The sequence below is a fragment of the Fulmarus glacialis genome, unplaced genomic scaffold (genome assembly GCF_000690835.1).
Source record: "Fulmarus glacialis isolate BGI_N327 unplaced genomic scaffold, ASM69083v1 scaffold31239, whole genome shotgun sequence".
NCBI lineage: Eukaryota > Metazoa > Chordata > Aves > Procellariiformes > Procellariidae > Fulmarus > Fulmarus glacialis.
The window spans coordinates 5,475-32,571 of NW_009231881.1; the positions used below are offsets into that span (position 1 = coordinate 5,475).

General features: G+C 36.4%; 1 protein-coding gene across 1 annotated transcript in view; it reads right to left on the minus strand.

Annotated features, from left to right (window-relative positions):
- The window catches only part of EFCAB7 (EF-hand calcium binding domain 7), a 27,598-nt gene extending 3,108 nt beyond the window's left edge, over window positions 1-24,490 (minus strand). The window contains exons 1-11 of the mRNA XM_009584726.1: window positions 24,304-24,490; window positions 20,129-20,340; window positions 17,590-17,676; window positions 16,552-16,747; window positions 15,345-15,469; window positions 9,179-9,320; window positions 7,074-7,183; window positions 5,909-6,066; window positions 5,544-5,677; window positions 2,798-2,946; window positions 722-931 (exon numbers count right to left, since the gene is read on the minus strand). Of these exons, the coding sequence (XP_009583021.1) occupies window positions 722-931; window positions 2,798-2,946; window positions 5,544-5,677; window positions 5,909-6,066; window positions 7,074-7,183; window positions 9,179-9,320; window positions 15,345-15,469; window positions 16,552-16,747; window positions 17,590-17,676; window positions 20,129-20,340; window positions 24,304-24,490 (1,710 nt within the window). The remainder of the gene's footprint in view (window positions 1-721; window positions 932-2,797; window positions 2,947-5,543; window positions 5,678-5,908; window positions 6,067-7,073; window positions 7,184-9,178; window positions 9,321-15,344; window positions 15,470-16,551; window positions 16,748-17,589; window positions 17,677-20,128; window positions 20,341-24,303) is intronic.
- Window positions 24,491-27,097: the final 2,607 nt, after the last annotated feature.

The following is a 27,097-nucleotide window of genomic DNA, read 5'->3' on the forward strand; positions in this document are numbered from 1 at the left end:
ACTCCCTTTTGCATGTTTGTCCATTTAAAAATATACTTCTTGCTGTGATCTTTCAAGATTTAAAGCATCTTAAGTTTAGCATCTTACCGCACTATATTTATTTACTCACAGTTCCTGATATAAATGAACAGCACATTCATTAGGATCTATGCAAAAAGGTTTAAAATCTCTGCTTCTTACCAACAACTTTTGCTTGGATTTACAATTGTTAACTTCGATTAGTAATAAAGTACACCTGCTAGCCAGTTAATATGCATCCGTAATATGCTTCTAACAATCAATGCAAATCACTGCTCTTCTACTTTCTTATACACACTGAAAATATTAAATAGTGTAAATGCTGTAGTCTTTGCACTTTCTGTAATTGTATTTCCTGTTCTTAGTATTTGTATTCTGGTTTTATTATCATATTATGACTCCAATAATTATCAAAATATTGAAAAATTGGAATGGGAACACAAACAAATATTCAGATTCTATATGATACTTAAAACTGCTTGCCTCATTATAATAAGCTATCCCTTCCAAGAACACTGATCCAGACTCTTTTGAAGTCTGAGTCATGTCAAAAACAGCTTTGCATCAGGCACTTTTGTTTTTTTAAATGAACTAGATACAGAAATATGAGAAAATGTAATTCTCAAAAATGACGCAAGAAGGGAAGAACAGCAATAATAACAGACATTAACACCAAGTACCTTACAGAAGTCTCATGCCATACCTTATTTTCAATAACAGAAGTGATTCTCCTGCCTGCTTTGTAGGTATAGATGATTATGTTTTCACAGCCATCCATTACTTTGGCCTCTCCTTTATTAACAACAGACTTGCAAATAGCCCTGTTGAGTTGCCAGCTCCCTGCCTCTAGATACATGGCTTTAATTCTGGGTTTGCATTTTTCTGCATAGATGTCAATGACAAAGGGGCATGCCTGCAATGGAGAAAATTAGTTTTATCATCACTTTATCTGTAGTTTTTCCCCTCAGATTTTCATCCACAGCTCCTAAGTATTTTCATATATGCTCTGATGTATGTGCAAGTAATACAAGTATGCCACTGAATATTAAATAGCCAAAACCTGAGAGCTGTGGCAATCTTTTAAACCAAATGAAAGCTCAGGACAAATGAACATTTTTCATGCCAGTCACAGCACACTCAATACACAGTTTGGTGCATTTGGCTCCATTATAGCAAACCCTTCCTTGGATAGCAAAACGTACAGGAATTAAGGTGAAGTATAATGTATTTCAGTGTCTGAAATAAACCTCTCTCCTTTACCTGTCACACTCTTGCTATTTGTGCCTCTTCATACAGATTTAAAGTATCTGCAATGTTGCATTAAGCACTCTGCTTTTACAGTATCTTAGCCAAGATTAGGACATGCAACAACCAGGAGTTTGCATTTTCTTAGACTCGGTAATAGCACCTTGGTTTCTTTCAAATGGCTATTGGAATCCACTAGGATTTCTCAGTTCTGTCTTTCATTTGTTAGGTTCAATGCTCCTGAAATATCAATCTCTTAAATCATCTGAAATCAAGGAATTAAAGGGTTAAGTTATAGAATACAAGTTAAGTAGATATACATTTTAGATGAATAACTAAAGCATTCGTAGAGCTATGTTGTTCTTTGGAAAGCAAAGACTATAGCCAGAAACCACAGCTAGTACAAGGCACAAAATACCTTTTTGAAATTTCTAACTTGATAAAAACCTCCCCAAAATCTTCTTTCTTAGAGGATAGCTCCCTCTTACGTCTGAAATGCAGAAAGACAGTTTTGTAGTTGCTCTGCTAACCATACTGGCAGGAAAAGGAGAAAGTGCTACTCATTAAGAAATCATTCACCACGATCTCAATATTTTCACTGAGAGACAACTGAAGTCTCTCTACCATACTGAGTATTTTTGGTTCTGTATATATTTGTTTCACACACATATATTTTTATATGGTGACTACACTGACCTGATTTAGTTTAACAGAAGTTAAAAGAAATTATATAATCAAACTACAATTAAAAAAAAAAAAAATCAGCTTTTCTTGGGAATGAAAGTTAAATGATGAAATTCTCTGCATATTTAATGGGTTTTTTTAATTTTTCATAATTTCTTTTCTATTCAATAAAGATATCCTCTTTCTTTAGTGAGAACTATTAACACCAACACTTACTGTTTCGGGAAGAAAAAAAAAAAGAAACACAGAAACATCAGAGAAATAATCCCTGTTCCTGTAAAGTAAGCAGTGTGCCACTAGAAGCCCTTTCATGAAAATTTTGTTGAACGCCTTCAGACACTGTTGTGAAAGGCAACAGTAACAGAAATAGCCATGTCTGAAAACTATGAATTCTGAATCATGTGGGGAAAAAAGTTTTCTTCTCTTTATCCACGTCTGTTGCAGCTTGGGCCAGGAAAGTCACTTTTTTAAGCAGAGCAAGTCCTGCATTTTGTAGGTTTGCTGACAGGTCACAGTTTACCATCACTGTGTTCTTATCACTTCCTACCAGCAAGGTGTGTGAATTCTTTCAACGAGTATAATCCAAGATTCCTTCCTTTACAACCCCACAAAATACAGGCTTTCTCTTAAGCAAAAGGCAAATTTCCTCTTTCAACAATGTCAGTGTTACCCTAAGAAACAGGATACTATAATGACTGAAAAGTCATAGTGTAAGCCCTGTATTAACAGCGTTTGGACTGCATCACTGACCTGCTGAAATCAATTTATGACAGACAGAAACAGTACTGCAGTTAAACATGTGCAGCAAGTTGTATGTGAAGCAGTTATTTTTGCTATATGGCTATCATACCTCTGTCATTTCTAATGCTTTATTGTAGCCCAGAGACAATAAAGTGACCCAAAGGTCACTAGGATCCCCTTCACGGTCATTGGCTTCCATGAGATTCAAATCCATAAATCCTTGTCTTGTTAGTTCATTCTTCTTCATATCAAAATTCTCTGTTTAAGAAGAAATATAAGGTAGCACTTAAATGTCTCTTCTCTCTGCAAACACCCTTTAACCTTCCAAAGCCAAACTCCCACTTCTGTTATGTCGTGGTTTAACCTGGCAGGCAGCCAAATACCACGCAGCCGCTCACTCACTCCCCCCCCCACAGTGGGACGGGGAGAGAATCGCAGCGGTTAAGAGTGAAAAAAACTCGTGAGCTGAGATAAAGACAGTTTAATAAAACAGAAAAGGGAGAATAATAATGATAATGATAAAATATACAAAATAAGTGATGCACAATGCAATTGCTCACCACCCGTGCTGACCGATAACCAGGTAGCGATCGGTACTTCCTGGATCACGCCTACCATTCATATACTGAGCGTGATGTCCCATGGTATGGAATGCCCCATTAGCCAGCTGAGCTGGCTGGCCTGATTATGTTCCCTCCCATCTTGTGTACCTAGCTCAGTCAGTAGGCATGGGAGCTGTCCTTGAACTAGGAGGGTACTTAGCAACAACCGAAAACATCAGTGTGTTATCAACATTCTCCTCATACTAAATCCAAAACACAGCACTAGCAAGAAATTTAACCCTATCCCAGCTGAAACCAGGACATGTTAACAAGGTTTACAAGATGGAGCCATCTCGCAGCCTCAGGCTCTCCAATATTATTTGGGAAAGAATGTCCTTGACCAGATACATGCTTTTTGCAGAGCTTCCCCGTGGATTTTAGACAATGACTAGAAACAGCTGGCCCCTTGTATAACCCAAAAGAGGGCGCGATTTCAAAACAGAAAGAGTTCATATTGATTCTTTTTTTCTTTTTGCTAGCAGTTTGTTGTGGTTGAGATTTGCAGAATGGGGTATATTAGGAATGGGAAATGAAAGTCTGCTGGGGCCAGCACCCTTAGTGCTTGAGGTCCTTGATACAGAAATGATTTACTTAGTTCCTAAAAAGCAATAAAATGCCAGTAATCCTAACACCCCTCTCTTGATAGAACATCATAGATCGACCACTCTAATGTCAGCAAACACATAATTGAAATGTCCTTGTGTCAGAGATTTTTAAAAATGGTTTTCTCATCTTCATAACAATGCTAAATCTTTGCTATATATTATTAAAAAGGGATTACCAATTTAATAAATCTATCTAAGGGTACAGATGCTATAATAAATGGCTTGAACTTTGGTGTTAAGATTTATGATATTCGTCTGAACCCTTCAACTGATTAATGACCTGGTAAAACATTCACCGTATTCTCTTCTTTCCTCTCTTATACACTTCACACACACATACACCCCTCCTGCTCATGTTGAGACCAGTGCACAGAGGCATAACACTGACAAAGTCATAAAGTGCATGTACAGGCATGAAAGGGACAAGAAACTCATATATAGAAAAGTATTTTTGTATGAGCTTTCCATCATTTAAGAAAAAGTCCAATATCTTAGAGTGTTTTAGGGAGAAATAGTTAGCAGTACTTGCCAGATTTAAAGTATTTTGGCACAAATTAAGCAATGTGTCATAGCCTACAAAGGAATTATATCAAACATGACATGGGCCGATATATAATGATATGCCATACTGGCATGTTGGACACGAGTTGCAGAAAAACTATATTTCTTACAGAAACTTCTAATTTTCATACAATGGCTTCTAAATTTCCAGTTTGTTCGCTCACTGCAGCTAAACTGCCAATGCTTTGAAACCACTGCTTTCATGCACTATATTACTAGAGCAGCCTACAGTCACTGGTGGTTGTATTCTCCTAGCCCTGTTATGAGGTAAATACGTGCATTCTCAAGGCCTTTGCAAGCTTAAAGCAATGCCACAGAATTGACATTTGTGGCCCAACACTACTCCTGCAAGCTGGCAAGACATCCAGTAGCATTGATGAGACATATAAGTACAACTGGAAGAGTGTTAACTGTCAGCTTCCTCGTCTCACTCATGGAAGTTTCAGAATCTCATGGCTGTCATATAGCACAATAGGGACAAACTGACAAACCATATATGAACCTTCAAAAGATTCAGATTTTTAATGAAAAACTGCTTACATCCAAAGAAAATATATAGTTGCAATAGGCATTTTCTAATATCTAATTTTCTAATATCTAATTTTCTAAACATCATAAGATCTAGATGCCATTTTTAAAGCATCATATACACACTAATTAAATGTCCCTCTCAACACTTTGTGAGATATGAAAGCAGTATCAGCTTAATCTGCAGAAAGGAGATTGATTAAATGAATACCTGTTACAGCTTAATTCGCCATATGATTCATGATTAGAAAATCTGTAGTTTTGGGCAGCTATAAAATCTTTCACCTACAAAACTTTGCAATTAACAATGGGAAGAATTTTCTCAGCAGAAGGCCAGTGGCACACAAACCAGAATGAAGAAAAACAAAAGACAGGAAACTGGAAAAGGAAAAAAAAGAAAAACGAAGGGAGAAGAGAATGGTATCTACATGTGTTCTTGGTATAGGCTACAAAATACTCAGTTCTTCTTTACTATATACATAGTAGGATGCTATAAACAACAGCTTGCAAGTAGATTGATAGCTCTAGTTGGTTGTATCAAGCACAACAACGAACTTACCCTTACATACAGCCCATGCTTCCTCATCACATTTCTCACCACTTGTTCTCAGTTCAAAGAAATTGTATTCCTCCAAACTCAGAAGGCCATTTCCATCCAAATCTATTGTTTCAAATATATCCAATAAAGCGGCTCTAAAAGATTAAAAAGGCAGAACTATTTCCAAATACTTCTGTTTCCTTTACTGTCATAATAATACAGTTTACAATACTGGTTACAATAATATTATCAATAACTATTCAGTCTATTAGAGAATATTCTGTACAAACAGTATTTTAGTAACATACAGCTTTTAAAAAGCTAGATGTTATTTGGAGAACACACTTTTGCAATAGTTACCGTGCCTATTTGGGAATATGACTCACCGGAACTCTTTGGTCAGAGCCAGTTCGCCATCTTCACCTCTATACACCAGTTTTGCTTCTCCAGTAATTTGTGGTTTTACCTTCTTCAACCTACAGCCTGTTGTGAATGGGAGTAGCCAGTAAATGCCTGATCCAAGCTCCCCTTTCCATCCAAACATCTACTCTTAAAGGAAGACAAGTTTGTAAGTTATTCTCAAATGATACCTTTATTTGTTACTATTAATGTTCATACAAAAGTCATTAATTACTTGAAAACACTGGTAATGCTAGGTTCTTTCCTTAAAGAAAACATGTCTACAGTGAGATGCTGTGTGATGCCATTTTAAAGACACAAAAACTAGTGAATCTCTTAGTTATAATAAAAGTTAGAGAAATGTACAGGACAGAAAAATGAGGGGACACCAGTCATTACTGGAAACGTCTAATGACAGTCCTATCATTTTTCAGATTTGTAACACTCTTTAATTGTTAAACTTTAAAACAAAAGCAGCCAGAAGCAGGCTGACAAAACCCACCGAGTTTTAATTTCCTCTCCGATTTATCAGCTTTGTTCAAACTAGCAACTATCTATGTACAAAACTTTCTACGTAAAACATCACAAGTGACTTAGGGTTTGAGAAGCAAGCCAAGTTCCCTGTGGCTTGGAAGGGTGAAGTAACTTAACGCTGCCATTTCTCCTCCCTTATTTCTGCCATAGGGTAAGACTATTCTGTGCACTATGAAGTTCAAAATCATATATATGGCAAGAAGAAAGAAAATTAAAAGAAATTTTAAGAAATTTTACCTTTGAACTTGTGTTTTTCAATGTGCAGGAATACAAGTGAGTTTCCACAGAGTATCTATACAGATAACCAGCAACTCAGCAATACTTGCCAACACATCACATGATAATATGGTCCTCACAGGAATTTAATTAAACTTCTGTACAAGTGGCTTGCAATTCAGCCCATCCAAAGGGCATAACCAAGACAGTATTACATCTTACCTTGTGTAAGTTCTGTCAATTTTGAAAGGGAACATGCACAGAACAAGTGTTTCTTCTCTCCTCTAGTCTGATTATGTACAGTTTGAATTCCCTCCAAACACTGGGAACTCACCCATGCAGCATTAACACATACACTAAAGACATAACAATTCAAATAGGAATGCAACAAAAATATCTAACCTCTTTGTTTTGTTGTTCAGTAAAGCTCACAAGCTGTAGATTTTCTTGGGTTTCGTTTTCCTTCAGAATATATAAAGCTGTATCCACCGACAACCAATGACAAGATTTTCCTAAAAAGAAAAACATCCCCAACACAAATGCTTAATAATGGCACAAAATTGTTTTTTTTTTAACTCCAAAGTAGATATTTCCATGGTACTTATAATATTGATCCCTGTTAATGTAAGATGGAAAAAAAGAATCCATTATATGCTTTCAGGATTTCCTTCCTATTTAGGTCGATCAGATAAATTGTTCCAAGTCTTGTGATTATCTTACAGATAATTATTACAATTAATAGTTCTGTATTAAAACCTTTGGTAGTTAAGGAAGCTATTTTCATTGTTTTCTACCATTAGTACAACATTATTATTTATTACTTTTCTTTATACTAAGGCTCCTAGATATTTGCAATTAAGGATGTTAGCAAAACTGTATCATATTCTCTTCTGAAGTTCTGTAAAATATTGTTAAACTCACCTTGACTGGAAACCCGGATTACGTGCAAAAGCTAGGGATACCAGAAGATGTAAATCTCAGAAGTATAAGTTTCAATTATTTTTAAGATTGAAATAGCAAGCTCCCTCTACATAGCATCACTAGTTGTTCTTTGTTTGTCTTAGGTTGGATTGGAATGGAGGCCCGGTCTTACCTATGTTGAATGGATGCCGTTTGAACCTCTCTGGTTTCTTGTAGCTGCTCAGTTCCTGAGCAATCGATCAATGAGCTATTTAGTGGTCTTCAAGTTAATCAGACCACAGCAAAACAATGCATGCAGGGGCTTAGTTTTTCTACAGTTAGGAGTCAAGAATACTAAAGAGTGGCTACAGACCACACAACTTTCTTAAAAATTTGAACGTATTTTTGATTTCTAAAAAAAGGTAATTGCTCTGCTAACATGAATCCTTTCCTTACGTTCTAGTATTATGCCTTCCTCTTCACAACAAAACACAAAGATATTTCTATATACAGGGCAATAATGTTGTGCAAAAGTAGAATTTTTTTTTTACAAAAGACAAGAAAGTACTCTTTTGGTTACACAGAATGTCTGGACAATCCTGCAGCAGAACTATTCCAAGGCACAGTTTAAGAGGGTGCCACATGAAGAAAGAAAAGTTAGAAGCAGAACACTGAGACATTCAGTTATTCGAATCTGTTAGTATCAGACCATGTTTCCTCACCATCAGAAGTCTGTTGATCAGCTTCCCATTTCAGCCAGGTAGTAATTGGAAAATGACTACTTTCTATCAATTATTTGCAGTGAAGTTTTTATTACCAATGTCAATCGGAATCAATTACCAACCTGTAGCACAACAGCCAGTCCAGATGACTCTAAAACACCTTTGGGATCTAATGGCTCCTGTTTCACAGGATTAAAGAGGAAATAATCTACTTGGGGAAAAAATAATTCCAACATAGCATAGATAAAGCTCCTTGGTAAATCACTGGAGAGAAACTAGCCAGTAGCATTTGGAAAAAAGGAGCACAAAGGCTGACTGATCTCAGGTGTCTCTAATGCTGGGCTTCACTCTTTTAAGATGAAAATTAAAATAGGCAAACTAAGCAATAAATCCCTCAGACAAGATTCATAATCAAAACATCAAGATACCGTACTGCCATAAAAAGCCATAACCTATTTTAAGTATTTACAAAAGTATTTGAGGTGGAGAATACAACATTCACTAAGTTTTGTATTGTTGTTTCCCACAAAGTACATTAATACCTTAAAGAGAGATACTGCAAACAGTGCTAACATTTGAATTTTGTAATAAGAAACTTCACAAATCTATGGCCAAAAATAATCTAAGAGGTTGGCTGACTAAAGGGAGAAAGATAATAGACTTAGCTGATTTTCATTGCCCAAGCAGTGAGCACAAAATGACTAAGAAGAAAATATGGTGTGACAAATTAAGTTATATTTTTAATAGGACTCTGTCAACAGGGAAAAGTATTGCTATACCACAATATCTCAAGTTATTGCAAGTGAGAAAGGCAGAGATATATCAGCAGAAGAGAAAATATTTTTTATAGAGGAAAATTCTCCAAAGAAATACAAACACACTTACCTTCTACCTGACGGACGTTTAAAGGCTTGATGGTAATACATACTGTAGACCTTTGAGGTAAGTGCAACTTGTACTTGTGACTAATGATTTCACCATCTTCTTCTAAGTAGAAGCATCCTTTGGATTGTGCACATTGCCATTCCTGGAAACCAAGCAAATATTAGATGTTGCCTTGATCAAGATAAAAGCGCCTTATCTGAAATATATTAATTTGATGATTTAATAAATCCTGCATAAAATACACCGCAAGATACAGCACTGATCTTCTACTTCTTTTAAAATTAATTTTCTCAAATAGTTCTTTTCGTAGTCAATTTTTGCAAAGCAGTTATGCTTCACTTGTGAAAATGCTTGAAAAACATACAGATTACCCCAATGCTCAAATAGTTGAAATGAAATTTGAATTGCCATGAAGAATCAGACTGAACTCATGAAATTTTCTGAACTGTGTCATTTACCACTGAAAGGTTGGAATTCTGCTACATTAGTTCCATCAGGCTAATCAAGCAAAGAACATAATTGATTGGCTGAGCAATGAGGAGTTACTTGTTCAGACAAATCACAAACACAAGTATTGGTCAAATTAAGTGATTCTTCTTGACTTCTGTCAAAGCTATTGGAAAGACATAAACTGAAAACTGCTGTATTTGTGAATAATACAGTTCCTAGAGAAGCCATGATTTTGCTGAGATGCTAAAACAGCTACATGCTTCACTTTTTTTTTTTTTTTTTAAAATAGCAGGTCCCAATTTTCAATTTCAGATATCATGTGAATGACATTTCTTTAGCAAAATAAAAATAAATTCCTTATAGACATATTGTATGCCTTGAGGAACGGAAGACATTCTTGATTTTCTTTCCCTGGTCTGGATTAAGTCCATGATTTCTAGTCACTTTCCTAGCAATGGAAGACAATGTTTCTGAGTGGAGCCTAGCAGAAGGAATCTTCCAGTGTAATCTCAGCAGAGAGCTCTGTCCAGGTGGCTGTAGCTATGCTTAGTGTTCAGTGTAACAGGTAAGCTGTTCTTGAGAAGAGAACTCGTAAAAAAAGAGGTCTGCATGCAACTCCCAGTAAGGAGGCTGACTACTAACTTCACCTAAAGTCAGTCTTCATCAGAGTGCTACATTTCATTTCTCCTCTTAAAGAATCAGTTCTCATTACAACACATCCACGCTCAGTACTTTACAGTCAATGACCTAAAGGTGTCAGGCAAGAACTGGACTTGGCTAGTGTATGTACACCCAGTATGCCAAGTAACACATTTGGTAATACATGTAGCTCTGATCCTGAATTTAGATTTCTCCATTCAGAACTCTACATTTCTTAAGAATATAAATTACGCAGGGATTCATGGATTTAAAAGCCTTCAGTCCTGTGCCACAATTTTGCCACTGATTTCTCTGGGAACAGGATCAACTCCTCTATACTAAGCATTTCTCATTCAAACATTACCAAATTCATCTCTGTTATACTCCTTTCTGCTTTAAGAACTTTTTATAAATTAATTGAAACAAAGAGAGAGATGTACTTTGAGCAAACCCACCACCTGTGTTGGCATAGGAAGACTGCAGAATCTAATACTATCGCTCCCTTCATTTTCTGCCTCTGAATCACTCTCATTTTATCAGTTTCACCCAAATAGCACAAACTCATCTAGGAAAAGAATCTTCACACTAAAGGAATAAATATATATCATCCTCAAAACATCAATGTGGATAAATACTGAGAATTCCAAATTTTACATAGCTGGAAACTACCTTAATCTCAAATTACAACAATACTATGGTAAGACTACCCTGTCCCATCCAAGATGTTGATCTAAAGGCACCAATTATTTCATCCTCAGTACCCCAATAGTTTTGGTAGCATAATACATCATACCAATTTTAGATGTCAAATTCTGCTAATTATATTTGCATACAGGAGTAATATGGAGTACTTTTAAGTACAAATACTATCTACTTTGCAACTCACTTTCTGCTGTTCTTTGGAGATTTGGGATTTTTAAAGAAACTTAAGACTTTGCTAAGGAAGTTCTAAGAGACTTTAAAAGTAAACATACTACCTCACAGCACAGGCTATCAAAAAGACAAAGAACAATTAAGCTATCTAAAAGAAAGTGGGACATCCAATCCCTGATGGAAACTAATATTCAAGTTCCTCCCCTCCCATAATCTCCCATAATCTTTTCCAGTTAAGATAACATGTTGGATCCAGGACCTTCGTGGAAACGTATCTTCTCTGCCATCAGAGATGCAGAGGAAACAGCATGCTGTTAGAGGAACAATGATCTCATCTCACCAGCTACATCCACACTGTGAAATAAAAGACAGCAAGAAGCAAGGTGAAGCATTCAACACCCTATCATCCATACTCTTAGCTGTTAGCTCATTCCATGGCTCTGTTTCAGATGACTACAACCAGCGCTTTTCAAGAAAATGTGTACGCAGTTCAAAGGATTTTTCATTTCAGGCACCACTTTCAAAAAGGAATATGGATGTAACTGCACTCGATTTGGCTTTCTGTCACCTACAGTCAACATCATCCCATCAGGTTTTACAACCTTGCACACTCCATGCCACGACCTACCCCACAGTTTGTAACAGGTATTCTCAGTTGGGATGCAGAGACATATGATTATGAACGGCACTGGAAAATATAATTTCTTAAACCCACAACACTATCACATGGGTTCTAGGAAAAAAAGCAAGCCAAGTGCCATTTAAAGTGGACACAACCTGCATGACAGGGTGCTAGGCCTAAGTCTTGTGGAAACGCAGCTACCTATGCTCCTTGGTTCACAGAGTCAGAGATCAGTCCCTGGCCACCTTTTATATAGCGGTATAGACCTAATTAACAAGGTCACCTAAAAATTTTATACCAATCTTTATCCATGAAACTAGATTTCCAATGATGGGATAAGCAAAAGGGGTCCAATCACAAAGAATAATTAGCAAAGAAGAGAACAGAAAGTTACCGGGACTTAATGATGAGGGTTAAAGGTTGAGCAAAAGATAGGGTTCTCTCAGTCAAACAAGTGGACAATGGGAGTTGATATTAACATTAGACTCAAGTCAGTGCTAGAATTCGAATATGTAGTTTTGTCTGTTAAATCATTCTAGTACTATTCCATTCTCAGTAAACTGTTTATTCCAATACTTGCATGATTCCTAACTTCGTCTAAAGTTCATATGCAGTAAATTGAGATTCTTCCTTAAAACTTGACACACCTGAGATAACCGGTTGTTAGCTCATTTAGTCTCTAAGCTTAATACCTTACAAAACTGTTTGAAAAATTAATGACATTTCAAAAAGATCTAAGTCAAAAGGTCTGCTAATGAAGTAACATGGTTGTTCTTTGAGACATAAAAGAGCATAACAGAAGTTTAAACAGCAGTCCAAATGTGCTATAACTATTCAAAAAGATACTGTGACAATTTTCATGTACAAAACAACCTACTCTAAAACTCAAACCTACTCAAAACAAAACAACGCTAACAACCACATTCTAGTCCCCCTTTCTCACTACGGCAGTGGTCGTCATCATCTCACAGATAGTCCACAGAGAGTAGCTTTGTCCTGTTTGTTTACCTTCCATTTTTCTAGCTTATATTTCAGATTGAAGACTACCTTTTTTGCAGTTTTGCAGTCAGATGGACATTGTTACAACAGGGACACCAAACAATCCAAGTAAGCAGGGAAAATATCTCAAGGAACAATGTGCAGGTTAAGATGTGAGCAACAGTAAGCAGAAGTTTGACAATGCTTTAGGAATACTAAACTGTTATTCTTGCAGAGGGCGTAAGGTGGTGCTATATTCTCTAAATTATCCATGTCAAATTACAAACAGGTATGTAAACTTGGGAAACTAGAAGATTATTTTTCTGGTTTGATTTTAATATGTCACTTCAATGCATACAAAAGTTGTCAAGTAATAGCTAACATAGTGGGAAATGTTTGTATTAAAAATGTTAATCATAAAGAAATGTTAGGGACTACCTGTTGCTGCCAGTGCTGGTCACTGCCCAAATAATGCATTCTATTGCTATTACAATTTAAGATATTATTGAATAGTCCACACACTCATGCATAATTCAAAATAAAAATTGTGAGAGGAATTGTTCCTATGATTAAAGCAAAGAACTTCAGTTCAATGCTTTGTCTTGTACAAACTTGTTCCATATGCACAGAAAAAGTCTTGCTAGTTCAATTGCATGAGGCTACTTCACTGATACAAGTGGGAGCGTATAACTCTTTCTTTCAGGAAAAGGACTTTTCTCAGGTATTTCTTTTGCTACACACTGTGTGTACAGGTCTTTCACTGGCTTCAGTAGAAGGTGAGAATCCCTAGCAGGGATAATTTAGCTACCCAACACAGAGAGAACACTTTAGAATATGAGACACTGCTTTCTTTTTTTGTTAATGTCTTTCAATCTTGACTAAAACAGACAAGAAGAATATTTTGCAGAAATTTAAGATCTCCATTAGCCATGCTTTAATTAATTGTGATTCAACTGCAGTTGAAGCCGAACAGGTCAGCATGTTGTTTATGCACATCTGCAGCACTTCTGTAACTGTCTATTTTTTTCTCCCCAAAGTTATATACATGGCTTTGAACATATCACAAAACTCCACTGACAAAAAGAAAACACATGGAAGAATGTACTACAAATACATTCCATCTTTTCTAAGGGTTTTTAAATTTAGATGTTCACCATGTTTTGACTTCCAGAGTTTTCTTCTGTCAGAAATTTAAAGTTGGCATTGGTCCAACTTCATGATGGCAATATTTTTTTACTGTCCCAAAAAGACAGGTGAACTGCAGAAAAAAAAAATTCTGAATAGAAGATAAATAAGAAAAATTGTGGGGTGCTAGATTCTGATCCACAGCCCAAATGAATCACTGTGTATTTATTCATTGATTTTGACAGAGTTTGCATTGTGTCCTTAATAGTTAGAGTTAAAAAAAATTAGTAGTTGTACTTACACGTTTTCATGTTTATTGATTGATTTCAGTTTTTGTATGATGCTAATCAATAGTAATCAATATCTGCAGCTGCTTTTTTTCAGTCAGTTCTTACTAGCTGATACAAAGAAAGAGGAAACCAATATTGGGAAACTGTGCGATGGTTTTATATACTACATATCATGTTTGAACAAGGTGAAATTGCAGGTTAAATTGCATGGAGGTCCAGATACCTAAACAGACTGCAAAAAATTCCTCTGAGATTATGTTTTTAAATTTTAATATAGAACAAATGTCACTGTATAGCAATGTCGAAGATATAAAGGACTTCAGAGTTCAATAACAAATACAGAGTTGTTATTTGAAACAAAAATGTAACTCATGAGAACAATCAGTTCAGTTTTCTAGCAGCAGTTATACTATGTGGTCATAACCATTTTTTCCCTTTTACACAGGAGTCTCCAGGTGCACATTTTTAATGTATCTTAGCAGTTTCCAGTTAATGTTTTATATTTCTACAGCTATTATTTTCTGTTGAAAGAAAACTAGTAAAGGTTCAGTCAAGAAAGGGAAAACAAAGGAAAAAGATCAATATTAACACTCTACAAATATTGACTTAGCAAAGTGACTTTGTTGTCTTTCTCCCACAGGAATTTATATTGAATGAGTGATTTATTTAAAAGAAAATACTGATAGAACATATTAGTCTAACTAAAAATCTATATTTTCAGGCTACAGCATATATTTACAAATTAATGCCCAACAAACGGAATATGCTCACAGATCCGTTATTTATTTCCAATTACCTTTCATATAAAGGTTTATGATACACAATCTTTCAGACTACTAAAGCATTTAAAGTTCTCACCAACCTAATAAATTATTAAATTTTAAATTTCTCAAAAAGTCATTAAACATTTTATCCAACAGTGGTTTCATTTATAAAAAACACACTTCGTTCTATTAAACCTTCACACCTGAAAAATTATTTTCAATAACTAGATGTCAGCAAAACCAACAGTATATAAAAATGTTAATATGCATCAAGAAACCTCTCACTAGTTTATAGCTGCCCTTGACAAACTATTAATAAAACATAAGCTAAAAATCAGAGAAAAACGGTTTCTTATTTAAAATGCAATAACATATATGCCTAGAGGAAAACAGCATAATTTCAATAAGACTAGCTTACATAATACCTTTATTGTGTCTGGCTCAATTAGCTTTGTGTTTCTGTTGCTACTGGCACCCATGCTGATAGTGGTAGAAATGGATGCTTTGCAACTTTGCGCTGATGAGGGTCTTGAAGGAGTTCTGCTATCACCTATAAACATAGATATTTAGTTACAATTACATTATTTCAACCCACTCCTAGCGCTATTCATCATAAAGCCTTACATTTATAGGCACACAGAGAAAAAATGGATGACAAAAGCCTCAGTCAGATAACCTGACTTCCCTTATAATTATTTAACATTTCATAATTCATTACCTAAACATTTTTACTTCCCTGACTGTCCATCCATGGGCATATGAATGGCAGAACCTTGGAATCCAAATCTGCCAGAAGGACAAGAAATTGCTACTACATGATTCCACTTACCTTGGAATCAAAGTAAATCTATCCTAAGTGGATAGATTTGACCTGCTTCTAATTTAAGGTTATTTCTTTCCAGGACAATGCAGTTTCCCTGCCAGATAGCACATCACTTATGCACAGCTGCTCAATGCAATTACTTCCAAGACTTTACTTTCTGGTTCCTGATGTTGGGGCAACTCTGCTGGTACAATTGTTGATTTAGCTACATAAACTCAGTCTTCATCACTGTTCTGTCACCTTTGCGCCTCTTCAGTGTTGCCTAGAATTGAAGCAACTTAAACAGCGCACACTGTATGCAAATGCAAGTATTTCACACATGGTTCCTTTGCAGTCTGTTAGCCTGTGGTCTTTTTCCAGTTTGGGAAGGTTTTTAAGTATGAGGAATAACATTAAACTCTCATATTGATTGTGCTTGAAAAGTGGCCTCGATAATTGAAACAAACAGACTGCTTATTGATAAATGTTTAAGGTTTCATCTGCGACCTGGGAAGGAAATAACTAACTTGTCTATGTTGCAACATATGAGCATTCATTTTCTCTCCTCCCTCTGGACTGTGTCACATGAGAGTCAACAAAATTCACCCTTAAGAATTTGAGAACTTCAGATCATAGATGCAGCCAAAGTCCATTTGAACATGGCGGTCAGATATTCTACTGAGACATTTATGCGATTGCCACAGTAGAAATTAGTATTAGTCAATAACATCCTCGCTAATCTGAGAAAAATTAAACAAATACTCAACTGTTCATTGACCCAGAGCATGATCTCCAACAGAATGAGAACTCCCAATATGAAATATAAATACCTTTTGTTGGTGCTAGTTTGTGATCAGTTCTCCTCGAGACTCTTGGTGATGGTTTTGACACTGGCAGTGTGATCCCTTCAGAGGAAGTTTCAGCTTGACTTCCAAACTGCTGTTGCCTCAATCGACTATCAACTTCCAGTTTCTCTCGTGCAGTCTTGCAGCACTGCTCACTGGTTGTCATGTATAAGTCACAAAACTTTAGATAAAGAAAAGTAATCTATTAAGTGAAACATTCTTTCTCACAGTTTTAAGGATTAAAATGTAACATTAGTAAGGAAAGGACAGGTCAAGAGATATAATGCATTTTCTCTTAAAGTACAATATTAATTTTAATTTTCATGAATCAGATTGACCACTCAAGTGAGACAGTAAAATGGAGCCATGATTCAACAAGGAGGTCCAAATATTGAATAAAAATTAATTTCAACCCAAGAGGTGATTTGTATTTCTTTCTAGATATTTGAAGACTGATTTTTTTTTTTTTAAACACAAGATTCTTTATAGGGGGTTGTTTTTCTCTATAAAGAAAATATTTATGTACAAATCTTTTCGTGGACTGTTTATTCAGTTCAAAACTTAGTCATTGCTTAGAGATGATGTCAAAAAACCTGATGTTGCATCTTGAAAATAAGATATTCAACATATAATGTCCCCCACACAAGAAATTATGAAATGTCACAGACATAGCAACTCTCACTGATTAGCTAAGTTTGCTGTCAATTGTCACCTTTATTTTGCCATTCCTTTAACTCTTACCTTCACACATGCTGTTAGGCTTCGTGTTTACTATTAGGCTCTGCCTAATACATTAAGTTCACTTGCAGCAAGTGACCTTTTCAAGTTTATAGCCAGATAAAGTGAGTGAAACGGAAATATATGCCAGCCCATGTTCCAGTACATAGGCAGTTGCAGGGGGCCTGGGGTAAGGTCATCAACAGACCAACACATGGAAGTGGTAGGTATTGTGTTTGACAATGCTAATACTGTCAATAAATCAAGCCAGTAACACAAGAACAAATATCATTCTGTTTGCCATACCTTGTTGTAGTCAAGTTTGCCACTGCAGTTAAAATCAGCTTGTTTAGTAATGGTACTCACTTCATCCCACGTCATTTTTTCACCTCTCTGCAATAAAAAAAAAACAATTCAATTTGGGTTCCTAATCAAGAATGCTGTCCACCTACAGTTTTAATAAAAACACAAAGAAAGATTCTTTTAATATCCTTTCAGGGAATCTTATCTTGCTATAGATTTAAATGGATTTTGATTTGAATCATCAAAATAGAGGTCAACATTGTAAAAAATTATGTTCCTGCAGTGCTATTAAATACTGAACAGATGAATTGCATCTGTTTATGCAATTTTGTGGTGTCTTCTGGAAACCTACCATGGCAGACACTTGCATGAATTTCAGAAAATCTTCCATAAACTGGGGAATCCCAGCTCTCAGTCATTCTTACTTATATTGTAGCATGCCAACAACCAAGAGCTAACTTCATAATGTTTAGTTTCACTTATTTACTTGAGCTATCCTATTATACCAGTCTACATCTGCAATTTAGTTCACTAGAAGAGTTATTCCAGGCATGAATTTGCCTTGCACCTATGTCTACTTGGAATCATCAGTGTGAAGCCAAAGCATTTTCTCTCCTTTTGGAACCAAGTCTGAAGTCGCATGTCAGAATACTATCTCAAGTGCCCCACTTGCAATGTGGACACAAGGTACATCTCTCAGGAAGAAAGCATGTCTTCCACAAGGTCCTCCAGCAATTTCCTCTACACAGATTCACAGGGCTGTTAGCAATGACAGAACAATATATGACTGCTGTACAGAAATCTACTTCACATCACTTTTCAGCTACAGATTCATGGTGTAAACTTGGGACTGAAAACTAACGCGAACTTCATTGTTGGTAAACACGTGATGCGGACATATGGTCCCGGAGCCATAGTGGATTGCAACAAATCAAATTCTGATCCTCCCCTCTTCGAACAGCACCAGTTGCTACTGCAAGCACATCTAGTAAGTTCTTCAGTCTGGGTCTATATGAAGCAACGCCCTAACTTTTTGAAACAATACAGAGTTTGTAACTCTTCATGGCATAACTACAGTAGCGCTCAACATCTGTTACTTCTATCTTTCCTTATATAAAGAGTATTTCCTTACCGTTGCAACTATATGTTTTTGTTCATGCAGAATGAGGATTGAATGGTCTGCCACAATGTTTGAAGTAAACAAATAATTTTGTTTTATTGGGTCAACCACAACAAATATAGTATGTAAATTGTTTGTTCCTTCTGTCCCAGTTTGCTCTCCTCCACACTTTCTTAAAATTGTTTTCTTCTCACTTTTGAGCACTCTACTAGAATTCTACTACTAGTCCATTTTTAATTGTTACTGCTCTCTAGTGTTTGTGCCATGCAAGATGATTGGCTTTTACAATGAAGGGGTTTTTTTTGGCTGTACAGAGCAAAAAAACTGACAGAACAAAGAAAGAAAATCATTGCAATTATCTGTGATGTACATCTATGTAGTTTAAAGTCAGAGCATCAGCTCTACACCGACTTGGAAGACTGTTCTGTTTCAGGCGTTTTGTTTGCTTGCTTTGCAGATCCTCAGAGGACCTGGATTTTAATCTTGTCAACACTCGTCATTCTAATATACTCTTGCTAATGTTTTGTTTAAAGTTCCGTCTCCTACAATCTCACATCATCATAAAAATCGCAGCTGCTATTTTAAAAAAATCCTTTTCTATTCTTTCAGATTATACAATGAAACCTAAAAATGTAGTGGCAGTTCAGCAGCTAAATAAGAAGTTCCAGATATTTTTTAATGTCATTATTTTAAGCCATATTAATGACACGTGCAGGTAAGCCTTATGACATTTGCATGCTTTGGGTTGATAATGCATGATCTCTAACCAAAGTATTGACAGTTTACTTTAAGACCTCGATGAACTGACTATAAGATCCAGTGAAGTCACTGGCGTGACAGGACATCATAGCTGTGATAAAACTAAAGCCTTGACCTTAAAATTTTATGTATAACATAAAAGTATTATTTTTTAACTTTGCATCTGAACATACTTAGACAACAACTTGTGAGGGGAGAACAGCAAAGGTATGTCGTCATTAATTCTCTTGGTAAAAGTTCATAGCCCCAAAGGGCTGCAGAGGGGCTCTGTAGAGAATAGAGGGATTTGCACTAACTGAACCAAGGGAGACACATGCTTCCCTTTCTGTTTCTCCACTGTAGTATAGATAAGGTTTCAACAAAGCATCCTGTGAAAGTACGAAAAATATTTTTTCTGCCATCTTCCACCTTCAAGACACAATTGCTGAAAGGGACAGACAAGTTATCAACTGCAAGACTGTAAGGGGGAAAAAATGGAAGAAAGATCAGATAACCACAGAAAACTACACATAAAATTGCAAAAAAAACCCCAAAACCACCATGGATCAGTTATTGATTCTTTTGATCAGGAATATCTCTTTACACATTCAGAATAGTTTTACCATCTAATTTTCAAAATCTCTATTAATGGTTAAAAATAGATAATTGTCTACTGATACTTACCGTTGTAAGAATTTTATAAAGTTCATCATGTAAAATATATCCAGTGTTATCTGTGTCTATTTTTCCAAATGCTTCGAGCAGTTCAGTTTTTGTAGCTGGTTTTTCTTTTTTTAAAATAGTACAAAAATCATCAAAATTCAGTGTAGTCGTTTGTGATGTCCAATATTTATTAACTGTCTTCTGAGATGGATTTCTTCCAGCCTGTTGAAGTACTGAACAATAAAACACAATATTAACTATATATTCCAGCTGTTTTTTTGAGTTTTCTCAAAACATCCTTTACTCGCTTTCCCTGTTCAGACTTTTTTTTTTTTTAAGCCCAATCAATCCAAGGGAAAAGCGGGTCTGAAGGACAGTTTTTCTTATAGTCTCAGTCCTGTACTCTATTGATGCAGACTGACTGTGACCTTTCCCGCCTTGAATTCTGTGGTTTGTACCAGAGAGGTTCAAGCAGCCTGAGGGGCAGATGAGCTCACTCGCATATTCTTTTGAAAGGAGTCATGAAACACAACAACATCACAGGAAATATTTTGCTGAAAGCTTTCTTATGTGCACCGTTCTACTAAACTCAATGGGACATCTCCCTTAAATAAAGTTAACAGGTTCAAATCATTAATTAAGCAAAATATCCATGAATTCAAAGACAGTCTGCTCAAGTGACAAGTGTAAAATTCAGCCCAGTGTCTGTATCCCCTGCCTTAACATCAAGAACCTATAATTTGTAAGCTTGCACATTATCAGATCCTATTTCTATTCAGACCCACATAAGTATTTCCATTTACTTTGCAAAGAACTGAGATCTAGTGTAGAATTTATCTTAAGCAATCTTTTATGTCACATTTATACATTCGAACTTATCAATTCAAATTATGCAACATGAATTGCAAATGTAAAGGAAATATGATACCAGCAGACATACATTGCTAAAGCCTACAGCCAATACCATACATGCAACCAGTCCCATCTACACCTGCCATTCTTCAAAATGAAATTTGCCAGATCTAGTTAGCCTCTTAAAAGTCTTTACTGAAAACATCCTTTCATCAGTTTCCAGGGTGAAGAAGGCATTATGTTAAACTGAAATTAAATTCTAATGCACAGACTATCTGAAACTGGAGAGATGCTTTTATATCCTTCCACATAATCAAGTTTTTTAGGGAAATGCAAAAGATCTTTCATCTTTGCCTAGGCTGGCAGTTTGATTTTTAGCCAGCTGACCAAGTCTATACTGGCTGAGAGCAGTTCAGTAGCATCTGTGAAATGAGGTGGTGGCATCATTACAATTCTCAGTAGGCAACTGTGTCACCAGAAAAACAAACAAACAAAACCAGACACCTTTGTTGCTAATCTCCGATTGAATGCCAAGGACTAAATAAAGATTTCTGCCCTGTCACCTCTACAAGCGGAGTCAGGAGAATACAGCAGTGCTTACATCTTTATCCATGCAATGCTTGGGCACATAGCAATTGTTTAAGGATTTCAATGTCAAGGTCAGCCAAGGAAGGGCAGTTACTCTGTGTATTTTTTTACGTGGAGAGCCGAGTTCCCTGGAATGTCAATATAGCACAGTATTCACTTACATTTAACAGAGTATCCTTCAAATATACAACAATTCTGTATTTTTACATATCCTGGGAGATCAGCACTTGCCATACCCTATGTGCCTCCCAAGTTTGTATTTTTGAAAGTTCAATTAGACTGCACCTTTTATTTATACTTCTTTACAGACTGATTCTGCTAAATACCTTAAGTAATATTACACCACAGGAAATGAAACTACTATCCATGAGTAAGTAAAACTCCTACGAATAAAATTTCGCAGGGCCAATCTCTAAGTGAAAATTTCACAGTTTAGAATATTAGCCAAACATCATGCAGCAAGAGATGCTTAAACACTGGCACTACTCATTTGATAAATGCCAGAATTTACTTAACATGCAACATAAGTCTATAATAACTCTCAATACTTACAAATTTTTAAAGAAGTTCTTAAATGTCTCTGAAAAGACTGCAAGCCTGAGCAACTAATTGCCCTTTCTGAGTTGACCTTGAAATCAAAATGCCCAAACACTTGCTATGTAGCGAAACGGCATATGGATAGAGATGAAAGCCAAAGCATATATAAAAGAGATGACATTTGTTCACACCACTCCTATCTTAAAATCCAGATTATCCAAAACTATCATTAGGATGTTATAAAAGCACTTTTATTACAGCTGAGAAAGCCTGGATAACACTAAGTCACATGCTGAAAGAATGTGCTTGCTAATGGGTAGAATTTCGTATACTGGTATAGGTAAAGAAGCTACAAACAATCAGTGCAACAGAGAACTACACTCAGCTTCTGTACTAGTGATTTCCGCATGCAGACCTCACGTATTTTAGGCACGGGCAATGCAGCCATTAGTGAGAAATATTTCTTCACACACACACAAAAAATACAGCCTTTAGCTGTTGCTTGGGTTTTTTTATTACAAACGACTGCAATGCCATAATACACATACCTTTTACTGGCATCATAATCTATGAGGAGGACTTGAGAAAGCAACCTGTACTACCACCAATCCCAAGTGCATTCTGAGCTGTACCCCAAAACCCACAAAATAAAAATCTTTTTTTTTTTAATGATACATTTCGGTTCTCTTTATCTAACTGAAGGTTTATGTTCTCATGCTTTCTTTGTCAACCATGTGAGCTGGAAACATTTTTCCTGATAAAGCAATCTAAGATTTTCACATCACGAATCTCCAAGTAGAAAATAGGACTGAAAGACACTTTCATGAGTTTCCTAAGCAATCCCATGCTATTACATACAACCACAAATAAACTTGGTCACAAAAGGACAAAAATGCTCTAAGGAAAAAAAACCCAAACAAAACCAAGCATGGTAAGACATAGTACACAATCCTACAACTCCAAGAGATAGCAAAGTTGGTATTACATTTGCTTGAGAAATTTTATCTGGGATAATGAAACCTATTTCACAACTGAAACAAGGTTATTACTCAGTGTTATCTTACTCCTTCCTTATCTTACTCGGTCATTAAGGTACATTATAAAGAAATCAATTTCCAATACACAGCCCTAACTACCCTTTTTCAGGTAAACTTTTGTAACTTTCCTAATAATTCCATGCAAGGAACTTTGAAATTCCATAGGTTTTCAAAACAAATGTTGTTAAGCTCCACAGCTTTCAGTATCTACTAACACCTTTATTTAGTACAGCTAAAGCATTCAGAGATTTTTTTTTCCTGTTGTGTCAATTGTGTATTGACAGCAATACCACTTATACACAAATATAATATGGATGAAAAAACGAAAACTTTTGATTTTAGTCTATGGGAACATTGTAATTCAGTAGGAGTTTAAATGAAATAAGAGTAAGAATTCTTATGAAACACCAGTGTCTGAAACAGTCCGTTTGATCACATAAAGTTGGTAGAGGAAAGGCAGCATTTTCATATATGACTCGAAGTGGCTTAGAACTGATCTGTGAGAGTACCTTTAGGGGTAAATTACCATATCCATGCCTCCAGTAACAACCTCTCCTATAAGTCTGCAAACCTCTGTGCCAATTAATGCCAGTTATCATGGTGATTTTCTGCGCCAGGGCAATTGCCCACTATAAACTGAACTGAGACCAACTCACTTAATCATTTGTCAGGGATAGGGAAAAACTTATTATAACAGAAATGTCATAATCAAAAAGCGGGCGCACCTCAAGTAAGCAACAATGCTACCATTGAATTTAGTGGTGTTGAACAACTCACTTAGGTCCCCTGTAAGCTAGTATTGACTTTTGCCCATTCATACTGGTGATTTACAGATGAAAAGCTCTGTATACTATTCCCACTTCCATGAGTCATCCAACACCTAGCCACAAAAATTAAGGATTTGAGGAAAATGAAAAACTTTGAGGATGGTAATTTCTATAAACTTTGAAAAATTACTCTGTGACATATTTTATAACAGGTAAATGATGAAAATGTCTTCAAAGATACAGCCACCAACACTTGAAATCTGAACCCTACCTAAATCTACTGTAAATTCCTTAAAACATTTACTGAGTTTATGCATTGGGATACTCTCACTACTGAATTGCTGACTGCTGTCAGAAACTACCCGCTGTAATCATCACATACAATAGTTATGGAGAAAAAATATCTAATCATTACCTAAACTGAGTTGTTCTTTTGATTTAATATTTTCTAAACTGCTTTTTAAAACAGTTAGATAAGCTGCTCGGCAGTTCATGTAAAAGATTGCTTCTTCTGCTTGCTGGGATTTCTTTGCTTGAGAACTTCCTGAGCGTGTGACTTTCTGAACAGAGAGGGATGCATTATTCTCAGCACTGCTGGCCATTCTGTGAAGAATACAATTACAGTTAGAATTTGTTACTGTCTTGCTTGTTTAATAATGCTTCTGCTTTGTCCTCTGAAACACAGACTAGCACAAATTATCCTAACATCTAGGTCATATGTTTTTCACTCTCTAAATCTGGGACGGGAATACTTATCTACGCTTGTATGTAAGCGCCATGAGATCCACAAACAAAAATAGCTTGAGTTCTACTTATTATTCACAATTTATTCTTTATTGGCAGTAAAAAATTTCATTTTATTGTATTTTATTTTAATTTCAGACATTTGATATCACATGATTATATAGTCATGTTATTTGAAAGCATAAAAACAAATTTTCAAGTGATCTGTGATATAAACCATTGCTACCCATGTGTAGAAACAAACCACTAGGACTTGTCCTTACTACACATTTCCACTAGAATTTCTACTCTTGCCATGTTAGCTAAATTCTCCTAATGACAGAAACAATGGGAGAATTTGTACAGAAGCACACCTGTTGGCTCTGATGACTTTACTACCACTGTCTATGCCTAGCATGATTTGTCACAATTGTAAATTAATCAACATACCATAACTACCACTGTTTTGCTCCCAGTGCCACTCTCATTGTTGTTACAGTTCACCAGCAGTAGCAAAGGTGGAGTGTTTTTAGGAAAAAAAAAAAGCCAATTTAAACATGGCCACAGGTGTGAGAGGCATAGAATTATTTAAAACACTTTTTCACCAAACAACAAGAACAAAGTAAATATTATCAAGAATGGATGCAGTGCTTAGCTCATTGGAGAGAGCTCTGTGGCTGCATGATCACAACTGACTCATGTCATGTCAGATTTGCTATTATATTTCTTGGTATTAACAGCAGAGTAAAAGCCTCCTTTGTCCTCCAGTGAAAACTACATGTGAGCATGTTTATATTGAACTGCATATTTGTCAGATTTCCTCCCTCACTCAAAAGTTGACTTTCATACTTCCAAGGCTGATTTAGCTGCAAAACTGGATAGCTTTACACAGCTTCAGCAGAGACACTGTGTAATGGCACAAACACCATATAACATTCAGTGTTAAAAAAGTGATATAATAATTATTAAATTGATTACATGCTTTTTTCTGGTGCCAACCCATACCAGAATGGGCTTTTTTTTTTTTTCTTCTGTTTTTACAGTTATAACTCAATAAAACGTATGGCTAATAGTAAAATTTGTGCAACTTAGGCCTTTTAAGTACAAGACTACCCATATAATTGTAAATGAATGGAAAAAAAAATGAAATGCATTTTTTCTAAATTATTAAAACGATTCAAAGCAGTAACTAATACTGCTTGCTCACCAATGGCCAGTAAACTTTAACAGCAGCTTTCTGCTTTTACCAAGGGTGATTAAGGTTTTTAGAAGGCCATCACAGAGGGACACTAAATCGTGTTGCACTGTTGGTCTAACAGCCTCCCATATTATTTTACCCAATGTTGTCTTCAGAAAATATATTCCAGTATAATAAATTGAATATCTCAAGTTCAGCAACAAGACAACAACATCATAGGGTCCCCTTCAGGACTCATTGGATTTTTACTCAGGAGGCCTAAATCACTCGCACCTTGTTGAGTTATATAGGTCTTTTACACTTGGGAAAGAAAGATAATAATCGCTTATCATGGATGAAGTACCCTATTTATAATACACAGACCGCCTGCCTGACACTTTAATATTACACTGGTATTAGAAGGACCCCACAGGGACACTGTGATACAGTCTGGTTACTGCAAACGGGTGTCACTATAATTAAGCACCAGTGTTACACACACAAAATGGAAGTGGGTTGAAGTCAAGGAGGAAAAGAAGAATAAATGTTAATTTTCCAGTAACTAGTTTATAAAATGTGAACTCTCGTTTATACTCCTTGGACTTCCCATTACCGAGATATTTCTTACGTGGGCCACAGTTCTGCCAAGAAGTGCTGCCAATACATTGCTCAGAAATCCAGTGAGCAATAGCTTAGTGACAGCACTGCCAGCAGCCCCATGGCTTAGGTTGTTAAATTTTTACTGGACAAATGACACTTTAGACAAAATAGACAGAGGGGAGCAATCCCGCCTCAGCTGAAGCGGGAGGACGACACAGCCTAACTATTACTTTCAATTTCAGTTGCTATGATTCTAATAAATAAAAACCGTCTTCCAACCAGCAACTAAGTCATACCCTTCTTGGCAATACTGACCTTTCCTGCCGCGGGTCCGAGGCCGAGGTCCACCTCCATCCACAGCAAACGCACTCCGGCAGGGAAGCTTCGCGCTGCTGCTTCGTCAGCTTCCGCGCCCAAGCGCTCAGGCCTCCCTCACCTGAAGGGAGGAAACTCTTTCACCGCAGGAATCTCATTACCTCCCTCTCCAGTGGGCGCAGGGGTCTTCTCGGGCAAAATTTACCATCCACCCTCCCGCAAAAGACATTACAATCCCCTTCCCCCAGCCCGTCAGATGGGAATCAACTCTCCCGCCCGTACGTCGGGGACCCTCGCCCTGCCCGGCGTCCCCAGCAGCCGAGGGGCCAGGTTTAGCCACAGCTCACCTCCCGCCCAAGCTGGCCTCGCACAAACCTTCCCGAGGGGAAAGGCC